We start from the raw sequence: 15,476 nt of genomic DNA, 5'->3' as shown, positions 1-15,476 counted from the left end.
TTCTCACGTTGTATGCAATACGCGGCAAAAAGAAGACGGGAAAAGGAGACGGGGGATAATGTTACCGGTTAAGCTAGCCTTTAGTAGCGGTATCTTCTATAGGCCCAGGTTAGTATAGCATTGTAAGACAATACAGACACGTGAGGTATATAATTTAGCTGATACATGGTTAGACGTAATTTGCTCTTACCAGTGTATCACCGTGTGTATTTTGTACATAGAAAATCTCCTCCCCCCCAACTCGCTACCAAAACATCCCAGTCCCAAACATTTTTTGCATTTAGTTTTATTCCGGTGTCAAATTCTCTATCAAATTATATTGAACATTTCAGTTAACCTAGTCTCACCAAAACCTATAATTATGTCATTTCAGTCAGTATATCTGATCTTTATCTCATATAAAACACTGAGCCAAACCACTTTAACTTTATCTTCACTTCACCTGTTCAACTAACTTTATCGGTTTAGATAAGTCACTCAACTGTCCTGCTGTTATTACAGATAGGTGAACTAATCACGGACATTGGCCTCATGACAATGTTCCACTGCCGAATGAGTAACTACCAGTTCAATTAATTTACACATGTACAGAAGGTGCCGGGGTGCAGTCCTGGATCGTTCCGGCCCACTAACCCCAGGTTAAATGATTAAGAATGCAGCTTTGCAGTTACTCCGAGTCCTCTCAGTGAAGCATGATTGAGTCACAGCTCCCCTAAACCCCTGGACGGTTATGAGAGCCATTCACCATAAATCAACCACTGGAACCAGACCAAGGACTGAGGGCGTACTCACACTTGGCCTAGTATCAGACTAACACTTGGCAATGGTTTAACGGGGCCAAGTGAGAGTATGCCATGAGTCAAGGACAGCTGTGTGTTGAAGAGAGAGTGACGGAGAGGGGAACAAAACGTGGAAGGCGACGGAAATTAAAGCTTTTTAATTTCTTAATTACATATGTCTTTTTCATCAACACTATTGCATGTTGATATCGTCATAGTCAGCATATAAAATAACGTTAAAAGATTTAATTAGCTGGCCAGTGGCCGACTGTGGACAACATGCTCCCACACTCAGCTGCACACAGTGGCCGCTTAGTTTTTTTTAACCTTTATTTAGCGGTCCGAAGAATCATTAACAGCTTTGAATGTTGACTGCAAAAACTGCATCAAATTTGACAAGGCAAATCATTGGTTATCTAATATACCTACCAAGTGGGAAGTAGACTGGATTAAGGGGGATTGGAATGACTGACAGCTGGACATACACACTCCCTTTCTTACACACAGAGATTTCTGCATTTATAGTTAGAGATGTATGTGGTGCACATTAAAACATCTTTGTTATGATCCCCTAACTGTCATAAAGCCTGCCCGTTTAGAAAGGAAATATATTCATCAAACTTCTGAAAACAACATGTGAACATCAGTTCACATATTTAACAGTACCAATGTCACATGAATAATTATAAAAAATAATGGTTGCAACTTCAATAGTTGTACAGTACTTTTTAAGGCAGGCTGACAAGGTAAAAAAAAAAAAAAAAAGTTAAACCCATTTCTGAGATAACAGAAAAGGCCCTGAGATTAATAAATCCCGGCTGTTAGCCTGGTCAGGATTTCAGGGAAACCCTGACTTTATCCCTTATCTTGGTTTTGTGAAATAGCCCTCCTCTTCAAAGACAAATCCTCACCATTCTTATCTGAATAACTCGTTTATCCGCGTACGAAGAAGGGAGCCAAATCTTTGCTGAGCAACCCAACAGTCGACAGACTTAACTCTGAGAGTTGACTTTTTATTTTGTTAACACTTTAAGGCCAAAGCAATCATGCAACAGGTAATACAATTAGGATGTTGAACGAATACATATCAGTCCAGTATTAATTCAATAATAGTGAATCAAAAATGTAATTAAAAACTCAATTAAATGTCACCAAATAACACACCAAAAAACATAAGTGAAGGATAAATATGTATGATTAAAACCCACTAACAGTATTGCCTAACTGAAAAGATGTGTACAATACAATGATAAACTACATTTCTGTCCTTTCATTTTCTTGTGCAACAAGTTTGGCAGACTGAAAATTCATTCTAAAATACTATCATCTGATCACAGTACATTGTTTTCCATGGCATCACGCGTTTTGTCAAGGCCTCATTAAACGGACATAGGCGAGCCTTAAGCTTCTGTACTGTGACATGAGTCCCAGTGAAGGGGTTCCCAACCCTTTTTTTATGCCAGGAACCGGTATGTTCAAGAATTCCGGCGACCAGTTGTTAATTTTATTGGCTTATTTTTAAGATGCATTGTTTTGAAACATAGGCTGTTACGGTTTTACACAGAGCACACTCTTCAGTGGTTCTATTTGCATATTATGAACTAGGTTGCAACAAATGCTAAATGTATGAGTATAATCTAGTTTAACTTTCAGACCATTTTACAAAGTGCTTCGCTTTTCTCCCATAACATTAGCCCTATAACCAAAAGCACTCACTCACCAGCAGGTGGCAGTAATGGCAGATTTCACTAAGTACCAGCCCATTTCACCTGTCAAATGTCTCCAGAACTACTAGTCAACCCATGTAAAATGCAGTGGTGAAACAGGCTTCCAGATAGAAACCACATAGAGGGCATATGGAAGCTCATTGGTTTCAAAAGGAAAAATTAGTAAACATTCTGATGCACATTGATAAGCCATCGCCACAACAATTGGCTCAAAACCTCAGTACCAAAGTTCACGGCGTAATATGACCCTCCGCAGCTTTAATTCTTCAATTAGTCCATGTTGTGCTATAACAGAAAGCATGGCTACAGATGGCGCCTTGTGGGGGCGGGACTTATAAGTTGGTGTTATCAACATAGACCTGGGTTGAAAGGGAAGACGGAAAAGACCCTGCACTGAAGTAGGAGCTGAAAGAGTTACAGGAACCAGGAACTAAATAATCCCCAAATTGGTCCAGTCGGAACACGAGAAGAAAAGGGTTCTATAAAAAGTTATATTCTAAGAACTGCAAAAATCCCTCCGGTAGGAAAGCAGCTTATCATTTATTCAAAAGGTGAGGACTGAAGTCTCCAGACTTTGATATCATTGTCAATTTAGATCTACAGATATAAGAATAAATACACTGTACCTGATTTGCGACCACAGTGGTGAGATCCTGGTGTTCCAAGTGTGCACCATTGCTGAATAACCTAATGCATGCTCACATAATCTGTCCCTGGAATGAGCCTGTCAAATTTAGAAAAAAGTTAAAAATTATATTCTTAAATATTACATCTCATCATTATGACAGCTATTAGACATCAAAATATAAACATGCAGTATATAAACATCAAAAACTCCAAAGAGCAAGTTAAGACAAAAAGACATTTATAACTTTAATGTCAAAATCACAGATTATTACAATTTAACATGATATCATAATTCTGGGTGGATCTGAGTTTATTCATACTGCGGGACTGTTAAACATTAAATCTTCATTACAATTTATTTCCTAATAAGAAAAATCTTGCTAGTTACATTTAACTACTAGTAATATTTACCGGCATTTAAATAAATTTAATTTAATTATCACTGTTAATTTGTTATAAATTCACTTTGCATTACGCCAACACATTAGACAACACACAGAAAAGAATAATGTTATATAAAAAGTCTCAGTTCATTTGTGGTACAAAATTCACCTAACAAAACCAACACAGCTGAGGTAAGCCAATGACATAACAGAAGCTTCCAGATGTCACTACTCAACCTGCAGCTTGGACTGAAAGCAGACAAAGCTTCAGCGCATCAATCAATGGTCCGCTTAGACTGATGAAAACAAACCGTAAGAACTTTAGCGTACCCGTTGGTAGCTTAGCCTTGTTTGTAAATCAGACCAGTCCAGGTACCCGATATCAACAAGCCTTTAAAATAGTCTTTGGTGTTGTATGGTGATATTTAGACTGAAAAGGTATCAGGGAGTCGGCTTCTATCTATCACAACCCGGGTCAGGTCGGGACCAATAAGACTGCTGCAGGCTTATCTCAGGGTGCTGAGTTGTACTTAGTTGCTGTGGACCAGAGTGACGAAAAGGAACAGTGAGCAGAGAGAGATGGCACCAGTCAGCACAGCTTTCACCAACAACACTGTCCAACTGCCCAGCAGAAAGACATGGACAAACAACCTGAAGAAACAGAGAGAAACATAATGTAAGTTACAATGTTAGAGAACTAAACTGCTGAAGCCATCCATCAGAGCAACGGAGTGTCAGAGACTTTAGAAAGTACCATCTCTTCCACTTGTGGATGCATAAATTTCTCTTGCCTGCACTTGCATTTTACTATTCATATGGTATGCAATCATTATTATTGCTCATGTTCTTGCTGTTAACTAGTGCCATCCTGTGGTTCACAAAATAATGTGCAGCCATGACATTGATGGTCGAAATGTTCCCTTTTTGGAAATACACACATTCACTTCCACGCCAAAATTACATGAGAAGATTAAAAAGCTTAATAATATGCAGTGCTTTCCTCAAAGACAATGTATAAACGAATACAAAAGTAATCCCCAAAAGTAATCAATCACTTCTGACCCACTAGGAGAGTGTGTAGCGGTGTGTCTCTGTCGGCAGAGAGCTTGCCCTCAGCCTGGATTTTCTCTTTTTTATTTTGGTGAGTGTGGGACGTTTGTGGGTGTCAAAAGAAAGGTGTGAAACCCCCAGCCAATAACAGTGTGCAGGTTGTGCTGCCTCTTCTCATTTCCAGCTGCCGCTTTGCCCCTCAGCGTCTCATATTGACGCACAACTCTAACTGACACAGACACACAGAAACAGACAGGATGACGCTCTACATTCACTCATAATCTGACAACAGGGCACCTTCCTGTGGAGCAGTGGGTGTGCTGAATTGTGCTTTAGAACATTAGCCCTTACAAGAATCCAAGATTATTTTATTCCTCGGCTTCACTGCTTTGTTTGGCACCCCCTCTCCATAACTCTAGTTCCCTCGACCACTGCTGTGTTCTCTCTCTATGAGCAGGGGAGGAGCGGCCAACAATGCTTTAGTAAGAGAAAGTCACTACATATTCTAAATTTAATACCAGTCTCTTCTGTCCGCCTGTGTACTGTACGTAGTATGTCTGACGGTGTGTGTATAGGTTTGTGTTGAGCATATAAATTTGTGTAATTGTGTGTCGGACTTACTCCATTAGGAAGGCCTTGTAGACACAGAGAGCCAGCAGCACCGTAACAGGAAGCCTGAAACTCTTAGGAAGGTCATATCGTGTGAACATCCACACCACTGCTGCCATGGCAATATAATGGACCTATAAACACAGAAATACATATGTAACACACTCAAGTTTCATAATATAAACATTTCATTACAGATACAATGGCAATATAAAATATCTAGGGATAGAGAAAAACCACATTGAGAATGAAACATTTTTAAAAAGTCATTATTTCATTATCATTTCTGTGACAGAACGTCTGAAAACAAAGGGGAAGGAGGAGAGTACAAGTTCTTTATTTGGCAGCAATATAAATAATAAGTTAACAACTTTCCATAAGAAAACCCATCAATCGTGGAATCCCCCAGGGATCCATTTTGGGCCCTTTCTTCTTCATTTTATATATTAATGACTTTGAAAATTCCACCATGGTTTTACACACCATGGTTTTATTTGCTGACGATACCAATTCATTTACAGTGCCTTGCCAAAGTATTCACCCCCATTGGTTTTTTTCATGTTTTGTTGCCTTACAATGTGGAATTAACATGGACTGTTTCAGGATTTGCATCATTAATTTACAGAACACGCCCACAATTTTGAAGATGTTGTTTATTTATTTTTATTGTGAAACAAACAAAAAATAGGAAAAGATAACAATAAGAAAAAGTCAACGTGCATAACTATTCACCCCGCTAAAGAGATTACTTTGCAGAGCTGCCTTTTGCGGCAATCACAGCTCCAAGTCGCTTAGGATAAGTCTATGAGTTTGCCACATCTTACCACTGGGATTTCTGTCTATTTCTTTCAATAAGAAAAATTTCATTCCAACAAAAATCAAATGGGAAAACAAGCATGTTTGTCTTAAAATAAATGAACAAACTCAAGTTAGAAAGAGTAAACACCAGTAAGTTCCTCGGAGTCTATATGGAGGAATGTTTCAATTTCAAATGCCATTTTGATCAACTAACAAAACAAATTCCAAATATGTTACAATTTTTTAGTAAGACATTTAGTTTTAGTAAGACATTTACTCCCACACTCGGCACTGATCACCCTTTATAAAACTTTGTTTGAGCCCCATCTGAACAATTGTAATGTCATATGGTGTAACACTTCTCCCAGCCACTTGAATAAAACTGAGCCCAATACCCCCACTTGTCCTCTATTTCGTCGCCTTGGTTTATTTAGGCTCATCGAGTATGTCTTTCATAATGCTTGCATGATATTCCAGGTCATTCACAGGTAAAACTACCCACTTTGTGAGCTTGTTCCAATCAGTCGTCCCCTGCACACTTATGACACGAGGGAAAAACACCTAATCACTGGCAAAAAACAACCGAGTGTAGTTTGTAGGGGACCGCAGATTTGGAACGGGCTTGAGAAACAATTGAAATTGTTGCATTCTGTCTCCATCTTCCAGAAAAGTGTCATGGAAAAATTGCTTGTAACATATGATTGTTGATTATTCCGTTAAGTGCTATTTTCTGCTGGGATTGTCTGTCTGTTTGTAGTATCTGTCTATGTTGAGTCGACCATTAGATTCCATTTTTCTTTTTTTCTATATTTGTCTAAGAATTTTTGGTTTGTATTTTATCTTTTGTATGTTATCGTGCTCCCTCTGAAAAGCTGATATTGTGTTTAATGAGACAATGATGATGCGTGAAATTAACAAATCTTCGAAAGTTGGAGGATAAGAAGAAAAGGTGAGGCTGACATGAAAGACAACAGAGTGTAGGTCTGGGACGGAAGATTTGAAAATACAGGAGCAGACAGAGCGGAGTAGTGAGGAAGAAGACAGCGACTCACCAAACTAATGTTAGAGTCAAAGCTCATCTGGATGTATTTCCAGTCAAACTCAATCCCTCTGGCTCCCACCCACAGAGGAAGGCACCTGAAAAGCCAATACAGGACACAAACGGTTAGAGTCATTGTTCGTATACAGGGCATACGGAAGGTGTTCACAGCGTTTACTTTTATTTTCACATTTTGTTGTGTCACAGCTTTATAAAATGGATTCAATTTATTTTATTCCCCTCAAACTTCTGCATATTTTACCCCATATTGATTAAAAAGTTTTATATTTTAGCAAATTTATTAAAAATACAACAATGAAGAAATAACTTGTACATAAGTATTCACAGCCTTTGCAATCTAGCTCAAAATTGAGCTCATGTGCATTCGGTTTCTACTGATCATCCTGGAAGAAAACCTGCTCCGGAGATCTCTTGACCTCAGACTGGGGCGACAGTTCATCTTTCAACAGGACAACGACCATAAGCACACAGGTGAGATATCGAAGCAGTGGCTTCAGGACAACTCCGGATGTCCTTGAGTGGCCCAGCCAGAGCCCAGACTTCAATTCCATTACACATCTCTGGAGGGATCTGAAAATAGCTGAGCACTGACCTCCCCATCCGACCTGATGGAGCGCAAGAGGTTCTGTAAAGAGGAATGGGCCAAACTGGCCAAAGATAGGTGTGCAAGTTTGTGGCTTCATATTCGTATTCTCTTTGAGAAGGTTAATGCTGCCAAAGGTGCCACAACAAAGCACTGAGCAAAGGCTGTGAATACTTATGTTACTTACGTACATATTGTATTTACGTTCTTTATTTTTTATAAAATGTTTAAAAAAAAGAGTCGGAAAGAGTCTGTAACTAGAGATGCACCGATTGGCTGGCCGGTGACCGGAATTAGCCGGATTTGATGTGACAGGCGACCGGCAGGTCAGACTTACATATGCCAATTTCATGCCGGTCAAATGCACTTGGGCGCCGCATGTTTAACATCGCAGAAACATCAGCATCACACGTGCACAAGCACCGGAGCTTCAAGAGCTGTTTAGGAAATGTCAGAAAAGCTCTGCAGAGCAGTCTGCTCAACTGATCTCAGGCGAACGGTCAGCCGCTCTCTCCCCTCTGAGGCTGGACAACTGGATGAAAAAAACCGCACTTATGGCTACGGTAAATGGGAAAATAGCATTGGGCACACTGACTTTGATGAATATACTGTTCATCAGACCCCAGGTGAGACAAGTAGCGAACGCTGCGGTGACGGTTCCTTTGCCTCTGACTCCGCGCTGCAGGAGACGCTGTGTGTATTCGTTACCGTTTAAAAGGTTTCCAGGTTAGTGGGGAGTCATACCTCTCAAAAACAACTTTAAAAAGTTAGTAATATTCCCTCAGCATTTAGTTTTGTTGCTAAACCGTGTGAAGAATTAGCGGTGACGTTAAATCATCTGTTTCAGGTAAAGGGACGCTAGGGTACCGTCTATTTGCTGGATTGTTAGCAGATAAGCCCGTTGATATTGATATTATTTATCCACAATAACAAATAAAGCAAACTTGCTAAAAAAGGAACTACATGCTATTTTTAGGTAACATTACTGTTAACTTTCAAACAGACCTGTGTGTGTGTGTGTGTGTTTTTTGAGAACTATATTACTGGAAGGCTATATTTCTTTTAGTTATTTATATATTATTATATTTCCATTACCTGTTTTCATACATACAGAAGTTTAGTTTGCTAAATATATCATTTTTTTTTGTTGGATAATGGATGTGAAAAGAAGGAAATGGTTCTTCCATAACATTGCACTTTAGATGTGCGTGAATTTCCCAGACCAGGAGTATTTCATATAGTTCTATTTTACAGTGATGGATTATCTTTTCAAAAAATGGTCTATGCAAATTGTAAAATTTTCTTTTAAAGAAAAGATAGAAAATAAATATTTGAGTGTGCTGTAAATTGGTTAGATAAAAAAATAAATCTGAATCGGTCTATAAATTGTAATTAGTTTATCTCTAGCTGTATCATAAGGAAATATGGAAAAAGTGAAATGCTGTAAAAACTTTCCATATGCACTGTATGTGAAATAATCACCTGCAAGAGCAGCAGTGTTACTGCTTACCTAGACATCACAAGTTCTGCTGTTGCCCAGCCCATGGCAGCCACCATGATCTTGTACTCCCCTTTACCGGCATTACGAGACATCACAAGATGGAGACCCAACAGGTCTGCAGTGTCCACTGTTGCCTTCATAAATTCCTGGAAAACAAAACGCACACATTACAACTTCTTACACAAACTAGTATTGTATTGCCTAGCTTTGCATTTGGCTAGTGGGTAGTTGTACAACAGATCTCTATTACTGTAATTAAGTAACAACACTCACCCCTATGAAGTCATAAACTCCAGCTCCTCCTTCCCATGTGGGGAAAAATGTGGCAAGGAACAGCATCTAAAACAAAAAGAGGCAAATCCAGTTAACCCTCTCCAAAACATAAGGCATCATATGACATCATCAGTTTGTGCTTTCTTCTGCAATCTTCCTTACTTAATGTGCACTATAAGTTCCTGCATGGTCACTTCTGTTGACGATCCATGTAAATTCAAAACAAAAACAGTGCAAGCTTGCCCCTCCCCCCCATGTTTCTGTAACTGTCATGACAAACTGACAACAGGCACTGAAACCCAACCATCGGCCGTCGGACAGCATGGCGAGGTCGGTGACTCGAGTCTGATCGGTGTGTTCAGTGCCGTCGTCCTTCAGTTTTTCCGATTTGACACGCTAAGTCGGAAGGCGGGCACTGCCGGCAGTCGGACACAAATAACCAATCTGATTGCTGGTGTGCTAACCCTGAAATGACGAGTGGGATGAGCGTGACTAAAGTCTCTCAAATCTGACAAAAAATCTTTAAACTGACCTTTGTCAATCTGAAATGAAGACAGATTCACCAACTGCACGGCCTATTTCTCGTTTAAAATGTTCACGTGTTTTCAGAATCACGTGGAGGTGAACTATTTAAGTTAAAATGAGATTGTATTCGGAACAAGCTGCCATGACAGTTTGGCTTTGAATCTCCAGAGAAACAAGAAGCGTTCATCCAATCAGCTGCCGTCGGCAGTGGTCATCGCTTTGGCGTGTTCCGAGGCACTTTTTTTGGCCAACTTGGGGAGGCAGTCAGTCTGGCCTTTTCTGCTGTTTGGTGTGTCATGGCCTTAACTGTCACAAACCCCCAGTGTTCTGTTGTGTTTGAGTGCCTATCACGAGCCTCGAGTGTTTGACATTTACAACCCATGTGTTGTTAACCCGAGACCGGGCTTTTTCGCAGTGTATTCAGCTAGCGGATCAAGGAAAGATGCCTACGATTTGAGACAAAAAATGAAATCCTGCTGAAACCATGCAGGAACTCACAGTGCACCTTTAAGTGTATGATGAAAATAAATGTAATTACCAAAAAGCTCACTCACCTTACAGAGTTGGACAAACAGGTAGGTCGCGCCAGCCTGGACACATCTCCAGAAGGCATTGTACTCTGAGCTAAAGATCGAACACACAGATACAGATTAGTGGCAAGGCTGTAAGAAAAGGAGGAACAGAAACAAGGCAATAAAGGCAGAAATTGGAAATTTGAAGAGCACACTACACACTTCTAAGAAGATTATGTGGACCCCCTCCCCCCAAACCTCTCCTACTAAGAAGATTATTAGCACACGCAATTAATCTCTGAGCATACAGTATGTTGCTACAACATAGGAATACAAAGAAACTATTTAATAATGATGTATAAGCTGTAAAGAGGCAGATCCTTGATTCAAACAGAAACTCACAGGCCACTGCACTTGTACGTTATAAAGTAAGGGAAATAGGCGAGGGCAAAGCAGTTCCCGAAGTGAAACAGGGTCATGATGTCTGGTCTCAAAATCCAGCTCCCTGGAGAGAAAGAGAGAAACGAACAATAGGACTTCAACATTGTTAGTGTATATACAGGGCATTTTAAAATGTGTGTTCTTTTTTTCTCTCTCTCTCACACACACACACACACACACACACACACACACACACACACACACACACACACACACACACTGCTACTGTTATCATTAACAGCTGTGGGGGATGTTACATTGACGTTTTATAATGGAGCCGACAGGATGCTAACAAGCTAATTTATAGTATTTGCAAAGCAATAACGACTTTGTCAAGACGTTCAGCAGGTGTCATTTTTATTTAATGAACATAGCTGCAAAGCCATGTAACGACGAAGGCATTAAGGAAATGAACAGGTAGCTACATTCAAGTTAGCAAACGTTAGCTAGCTAAACTACACTCCCGTCGCCAAGACACGCTCCTGTATGGAGCGAGCAAGTCGCAAAAGTACTTTATTTATATTATTTATGAGTTTATCCATACAAATAGTCTTTACTACTTTACCACTTAAGCCATCGGGCAGCACCTGTAAAACGGAGCCTTTCAGTGTCAGCACTTACTTACAGTCTTTGAAGAGCTGAGGAGAAGCAAACTGCCGTGCTCGTTGAATGACAACCGGAAGTTAGCTTGGCTCAACCTAGAAATGCTTCCGACTATGTCACGGGTAGGAACTTTATGTTCCATAAGATGGCTAAAATTAAATCAAGAATTTACTAGTGACACCACCTTCTTGGGTGCAATGGTGACGCTCCTGCATCCGAAATGATAATTATGTTGTTGGAAGTCAACCCCTCAAGACAAGCAGGCAAACATGGACAAAAAAAGAATAATATAGGGCCTAGATTCCGAGCTTTCAAAACAACAGATAACAAATAATTAATACAAGAGGGGATGAACTGTTGAGATGGAAGGGCTTCAAATGTTAGCAATGAATAAAAACTGGCTGCCGTTGGGATAAGAAAATCAAATGTACAAAACACAGGTCACAATTGTATTTGTGATAACTGTAAAATGCTTATAGATTATAACTCAGACAGTAGTAAAAAGAACAACATGCAGTTTAACTTTGCATTCAAGTCCCATTTCTAGCATTAGAATCCCAAAAGTGCAGGTTATTTAAATATCTAAATAATTAAAATGTGTTTGATTCTTCAAAAAACATTAACTTCGTTTATATTAACAGAGGATTTACATTTCTTACGTCTGCATTTTCACATGTTTTTGCTATTAAAAATGCCCTAAATAACATAACAATAGCGTTAGCACATTAAACAATTGTTTAACAAAAGTAATTCATTCCTTAAAATATAATTCTAAAGCACATCTTGGAAGCAAAAAACCAATGAACTTAACATGATAAATGAAGCAATGGATTGTTTTATTTGTTCTACAGCATTGAGGGACTTAAAGTAAAACAGGCACTGAAGACATTCAGCTGGAGAAAGTCATGATTTTGTGTAAATGACGAGATTTAACTAAGTTTAAGTAGAATAAAACAGAACATTCATTCATGCATCATATTTGTTTTGTTTTTCATTTTAATTTCTACAGTAAGGATTACACAAGCAACTTAACGGTCACAAAAAACAAGAGGGGAAAGTTTTTTGTCACTTCCTGTTTTGTACTACGGTCACAAGACATCTCTTTTTAAAAAGGTAAAGAGTAACAGGACATATTCTTCCTCACTCTCTGGCAAATAATAAATCAGGAAATATCTGAGTGTCTAATCTTCTACTTTCAATTAAATGTTATCACTAAAGAATACAGAGTCTTGGAATAGATGTGTGTCAATGTGTACCGCTACAGACAAAACAGGCTCTAACAACGGAGAACTGAAAGGTTCTAGGCCTGCCCTGGCTTTGCCTGATCAGATCCAAGTAGACCGCCTTTTACTTTGTAACAGACAAAGTTTCTTCTTTCTGAGCAGTCCCTGGTGATCCAGTTCTCCTTGTGGTTTTTGGAAAGGGTCCCACACTGTTGCCACCGGGACGGACAGTGAGGCAGCCTCCCCTGGTCTTCCAGCTGAGTTCCATCTGTCCACCACCACTCCCCCCCCAGGAAGCGCAGACCTATCCAAACCTGAGAAACACAAAGGAAGTGTTGAGTCCCTGTTGCAAAAGGGTTGGGACTGCTTCCATTCACTTTATGCATGCATACTTATGGCAACTCCAGTTTTAAAAAGAGCCTTTATATTTTTCAAACAAACTAATTCCAATTCATGTGTCTATGTCTTCATTACGTCTTTAAATGTTTTCATTCAACATTGACATTTTTCATCAAGGCTTTTAAATTTTACTTCTAATTCGATCGGTTTACTATGTCCTGTCTCAATGATTTCCACAAGGGGCTGCAAGATAAATCTGGGGGATTGTGTAAGAGGATTAAAAAGATTGTGTTGCGATTGTGGTCTTGGAGGAATATTTGATTATTTTTTTATTTAGTCTGAAAAAAGTGATCAAAAATGGTTTAAATGATCGCGATATGCAACCTAACAAAAGTGGCTGCATCGCTTCGCATTAAAGCCTGAGCCAAACTTGGTGACCTCTCTTTTTTTCTGATGTGTTAACCCTGCCCCCCATTCTCAAACCTCATCGCTCGTGGCTCTGTAGATCCTGTCGAGGACATAGTTGACGTTCAGTTGATGCTCAGACATGACGTTCAGGCTCAGGAGGTCATAGCTGTGATTGCAGGGACTCGAGTCCTCACACGGGGTTTCTATGCCCCTGCAGTGCTCCAGGGCATGGTCCCATGTCCTGTTCTCATTCACCACCACCATGTCGTCATCATAGCAGACAAACCTAAGCTTTTCGGAGCATGCGCTGCTTTGCCATTTAACTTTTTCCGGATCAAAAAAGCCACAGTCAGCGGTGAGTGGCTCTCCGTCGGCCCAGTTTCTGAAGTCATTTGACTGACGTCCAATCCAGCGCCAGGTCCCACCAGCCTCTCTGTACAGTCCAATCCAGCCAGGTTTCATTGATTCTTCCGTGTTTCTCATGGTGAAGGTGGCTAGGTCACCTTTACTGTCAGTCTTACAGTACTGAGAAGCGCTGTACCAGGTAAGGTTTTTGCTGTGATAGTTAATTTTACCATTTTCCAAGCAGTATAAACCGTATGCATCTGAACACGTCAAACTGTACCACTTTGAATTCTCTTTCACAGCTGCACAGTTACTGCTTGGCTCTCCATCGACCCAGTAGCTGCTCTGTGAGAGGTCCCCTCCTGAGATCCCCTTTCCACTTCTGAAACAAATATATATCTTGCTTAGAAATGCATTTTACCTTCCATTTCACATTAATGAAATCAACATGAAGATCATGTCCATACAAGGTAGGCTACTCACTTTACATTTATCCACCTCCAGGCTGAGGCATTTCCAGGGTCTCTGAGTAGACCGATCCAGGCTTGTTTGACCTCAATGTGCAACAAAAAGTCAGCCAGCTGGAATTCGTCCACTACGTTCCAACTTAGAAGGTCAATGTGGTTCTTCTGGCAGTACAGTCTGGCCTCTGTCCAGTTCATCTCTTGAGAGGGACAGTAAAATGTTGTCTCCATGTTAAACGCCTCAAGGCAAAGAGCAGCAAAAAACGGGAAGAAGAGCATGAGCTCAGAGCTTCTCTTGATTCTCATGACTGGTCTTGTCTTCACGTCAAGTCAAAGATGGGTCTGTTTGCACAACCCTTATTAGCTAGGTCACTCTGGTTAGTGGCTGGTGCGGAGCAATCGCTCTGCCCTTTTAGTCACTACACACCTGACCACTCCCATGTAGACCGACCCACCCATGGACACACCTGATGCAGCTGACCACTGTAACCTCCTCACACTGGTCCAGTGTTACAGTCCACACGGTGTTAACCATTACAGCATCTTTATTGTATTATTAAACGTTCAATTGTGCACCACTGTAGCTCACCCGGTTGAGCATGCGTCCAATGTCCAGAGGTTCAGTCCTTGTTGCAGAGGCCGTGGTTTTGGTTCCAACCTGCGGCCCTTTGCTGCATGTCGCTCCCCTTCTCTCTCCTCTTTCATGTCTAAGATAAAATATATGCTATGAATATGCTTTATGTTTATGCATTTTTCAGGTAGCCTAGAGCACTAATTCACAACCAAGGGTACTAGGATAATGTTGGTAACTAATGTTATACATGCAAAAAAGATCATTAAATGTATTATATTTATTATTTGAAAGGGTATTTAAAATACGTCCACACCATTCTTCTCCAGCCCTAAGTAAAATCTCAATTTTTTTGCTCATCAAAATCTCAATGCAAATACGTAAAAACAAATGAGGCCATTTTTTGGTTTTTTAAAACAAAGTGGACCCAAATGCAATCATGTGTGGTGCAGTGGAAGGCTGTTTCTCTGGATCTGTAAGCGTAATTCAAATGATCTACATTCAAAACTGTCCAGTCTCCATGCATTTTGGGGAAATCAGGCTTCAGGCAAATGACTAGATTTGAATCTTTTTAGTCAACAAATGCTGATGCCCACATGCTTGGGCTAACCTCAGTCCATCTTGCTACTCTTACCTTGGTTTCAGCATGATGTCA

The 15,476-nt window shown here is 40.1% G+C and overlaps 1 protein-coding gene across 2 annotated transcripts; it reads right to left on the bottom strand.

Moving 5' to 3' along the window:
• Positions 1-3,932: 3,932 nt before the first annotated feature.
• Positions 3,933-11,592, bottom strand: tmem147 (transmembrane protein 147). 2 transcript variants are annotated; one of them, XM_034873339.1, is made up of 8 exons: positions 11,490-11,592; positions 10,830-10,932; positions 10,470-10,539; positions 9,391-9,456; positions 9,127-9,263; positions 7,026-7,110; positions 5,188-5,309; positions 3,933-4,167 (listed from the first exon to the last, which is right to left on the bottom strand). In XM_034873339.1, the coding sequence occupies exons 2-8, from the start codon at positions 10,904-10,906 to the stop codon at positions 4,047-4,049; spliced, it is 678 nt and encodes a 225-aa protein (XP_034729230.1). In that variant the 5' UTR covers positions 10,907-10,932; positions 11,490-11,592; the 3' UTR covers positions 3,933-4,046. The 2 variants fall into 2 exon arrangements, with proteins under 2 accessions (XP_034729230.1, XP_034729229.1); XM_034873338.1 differs by having other exon boundaries at positions 11,494-11,592.
• Between the last annotated feature and the right edge of the window lie 3,884 nt (positions 11,593-15,476).

The sequence above is a fragment of the Etheostoma cragini genome, chromosome 6 (genome assembly GCF_013103735.1).
Source record: "Etheostoma cragini isolate CJK2018 chromosome 6, CSU_Ecrag_1.0, whole genome shotgun sequence".
NCBI lineage: Eukaryota > Metazoa > Chordata > Actinopteri > Perciformes > Percidae > Etheostoma > Etheostoma cragini.
Note: the sequence above shows the minus strand (reverse complement) of the source record. Positions and strands in the feature narration are given on the sequence as shown.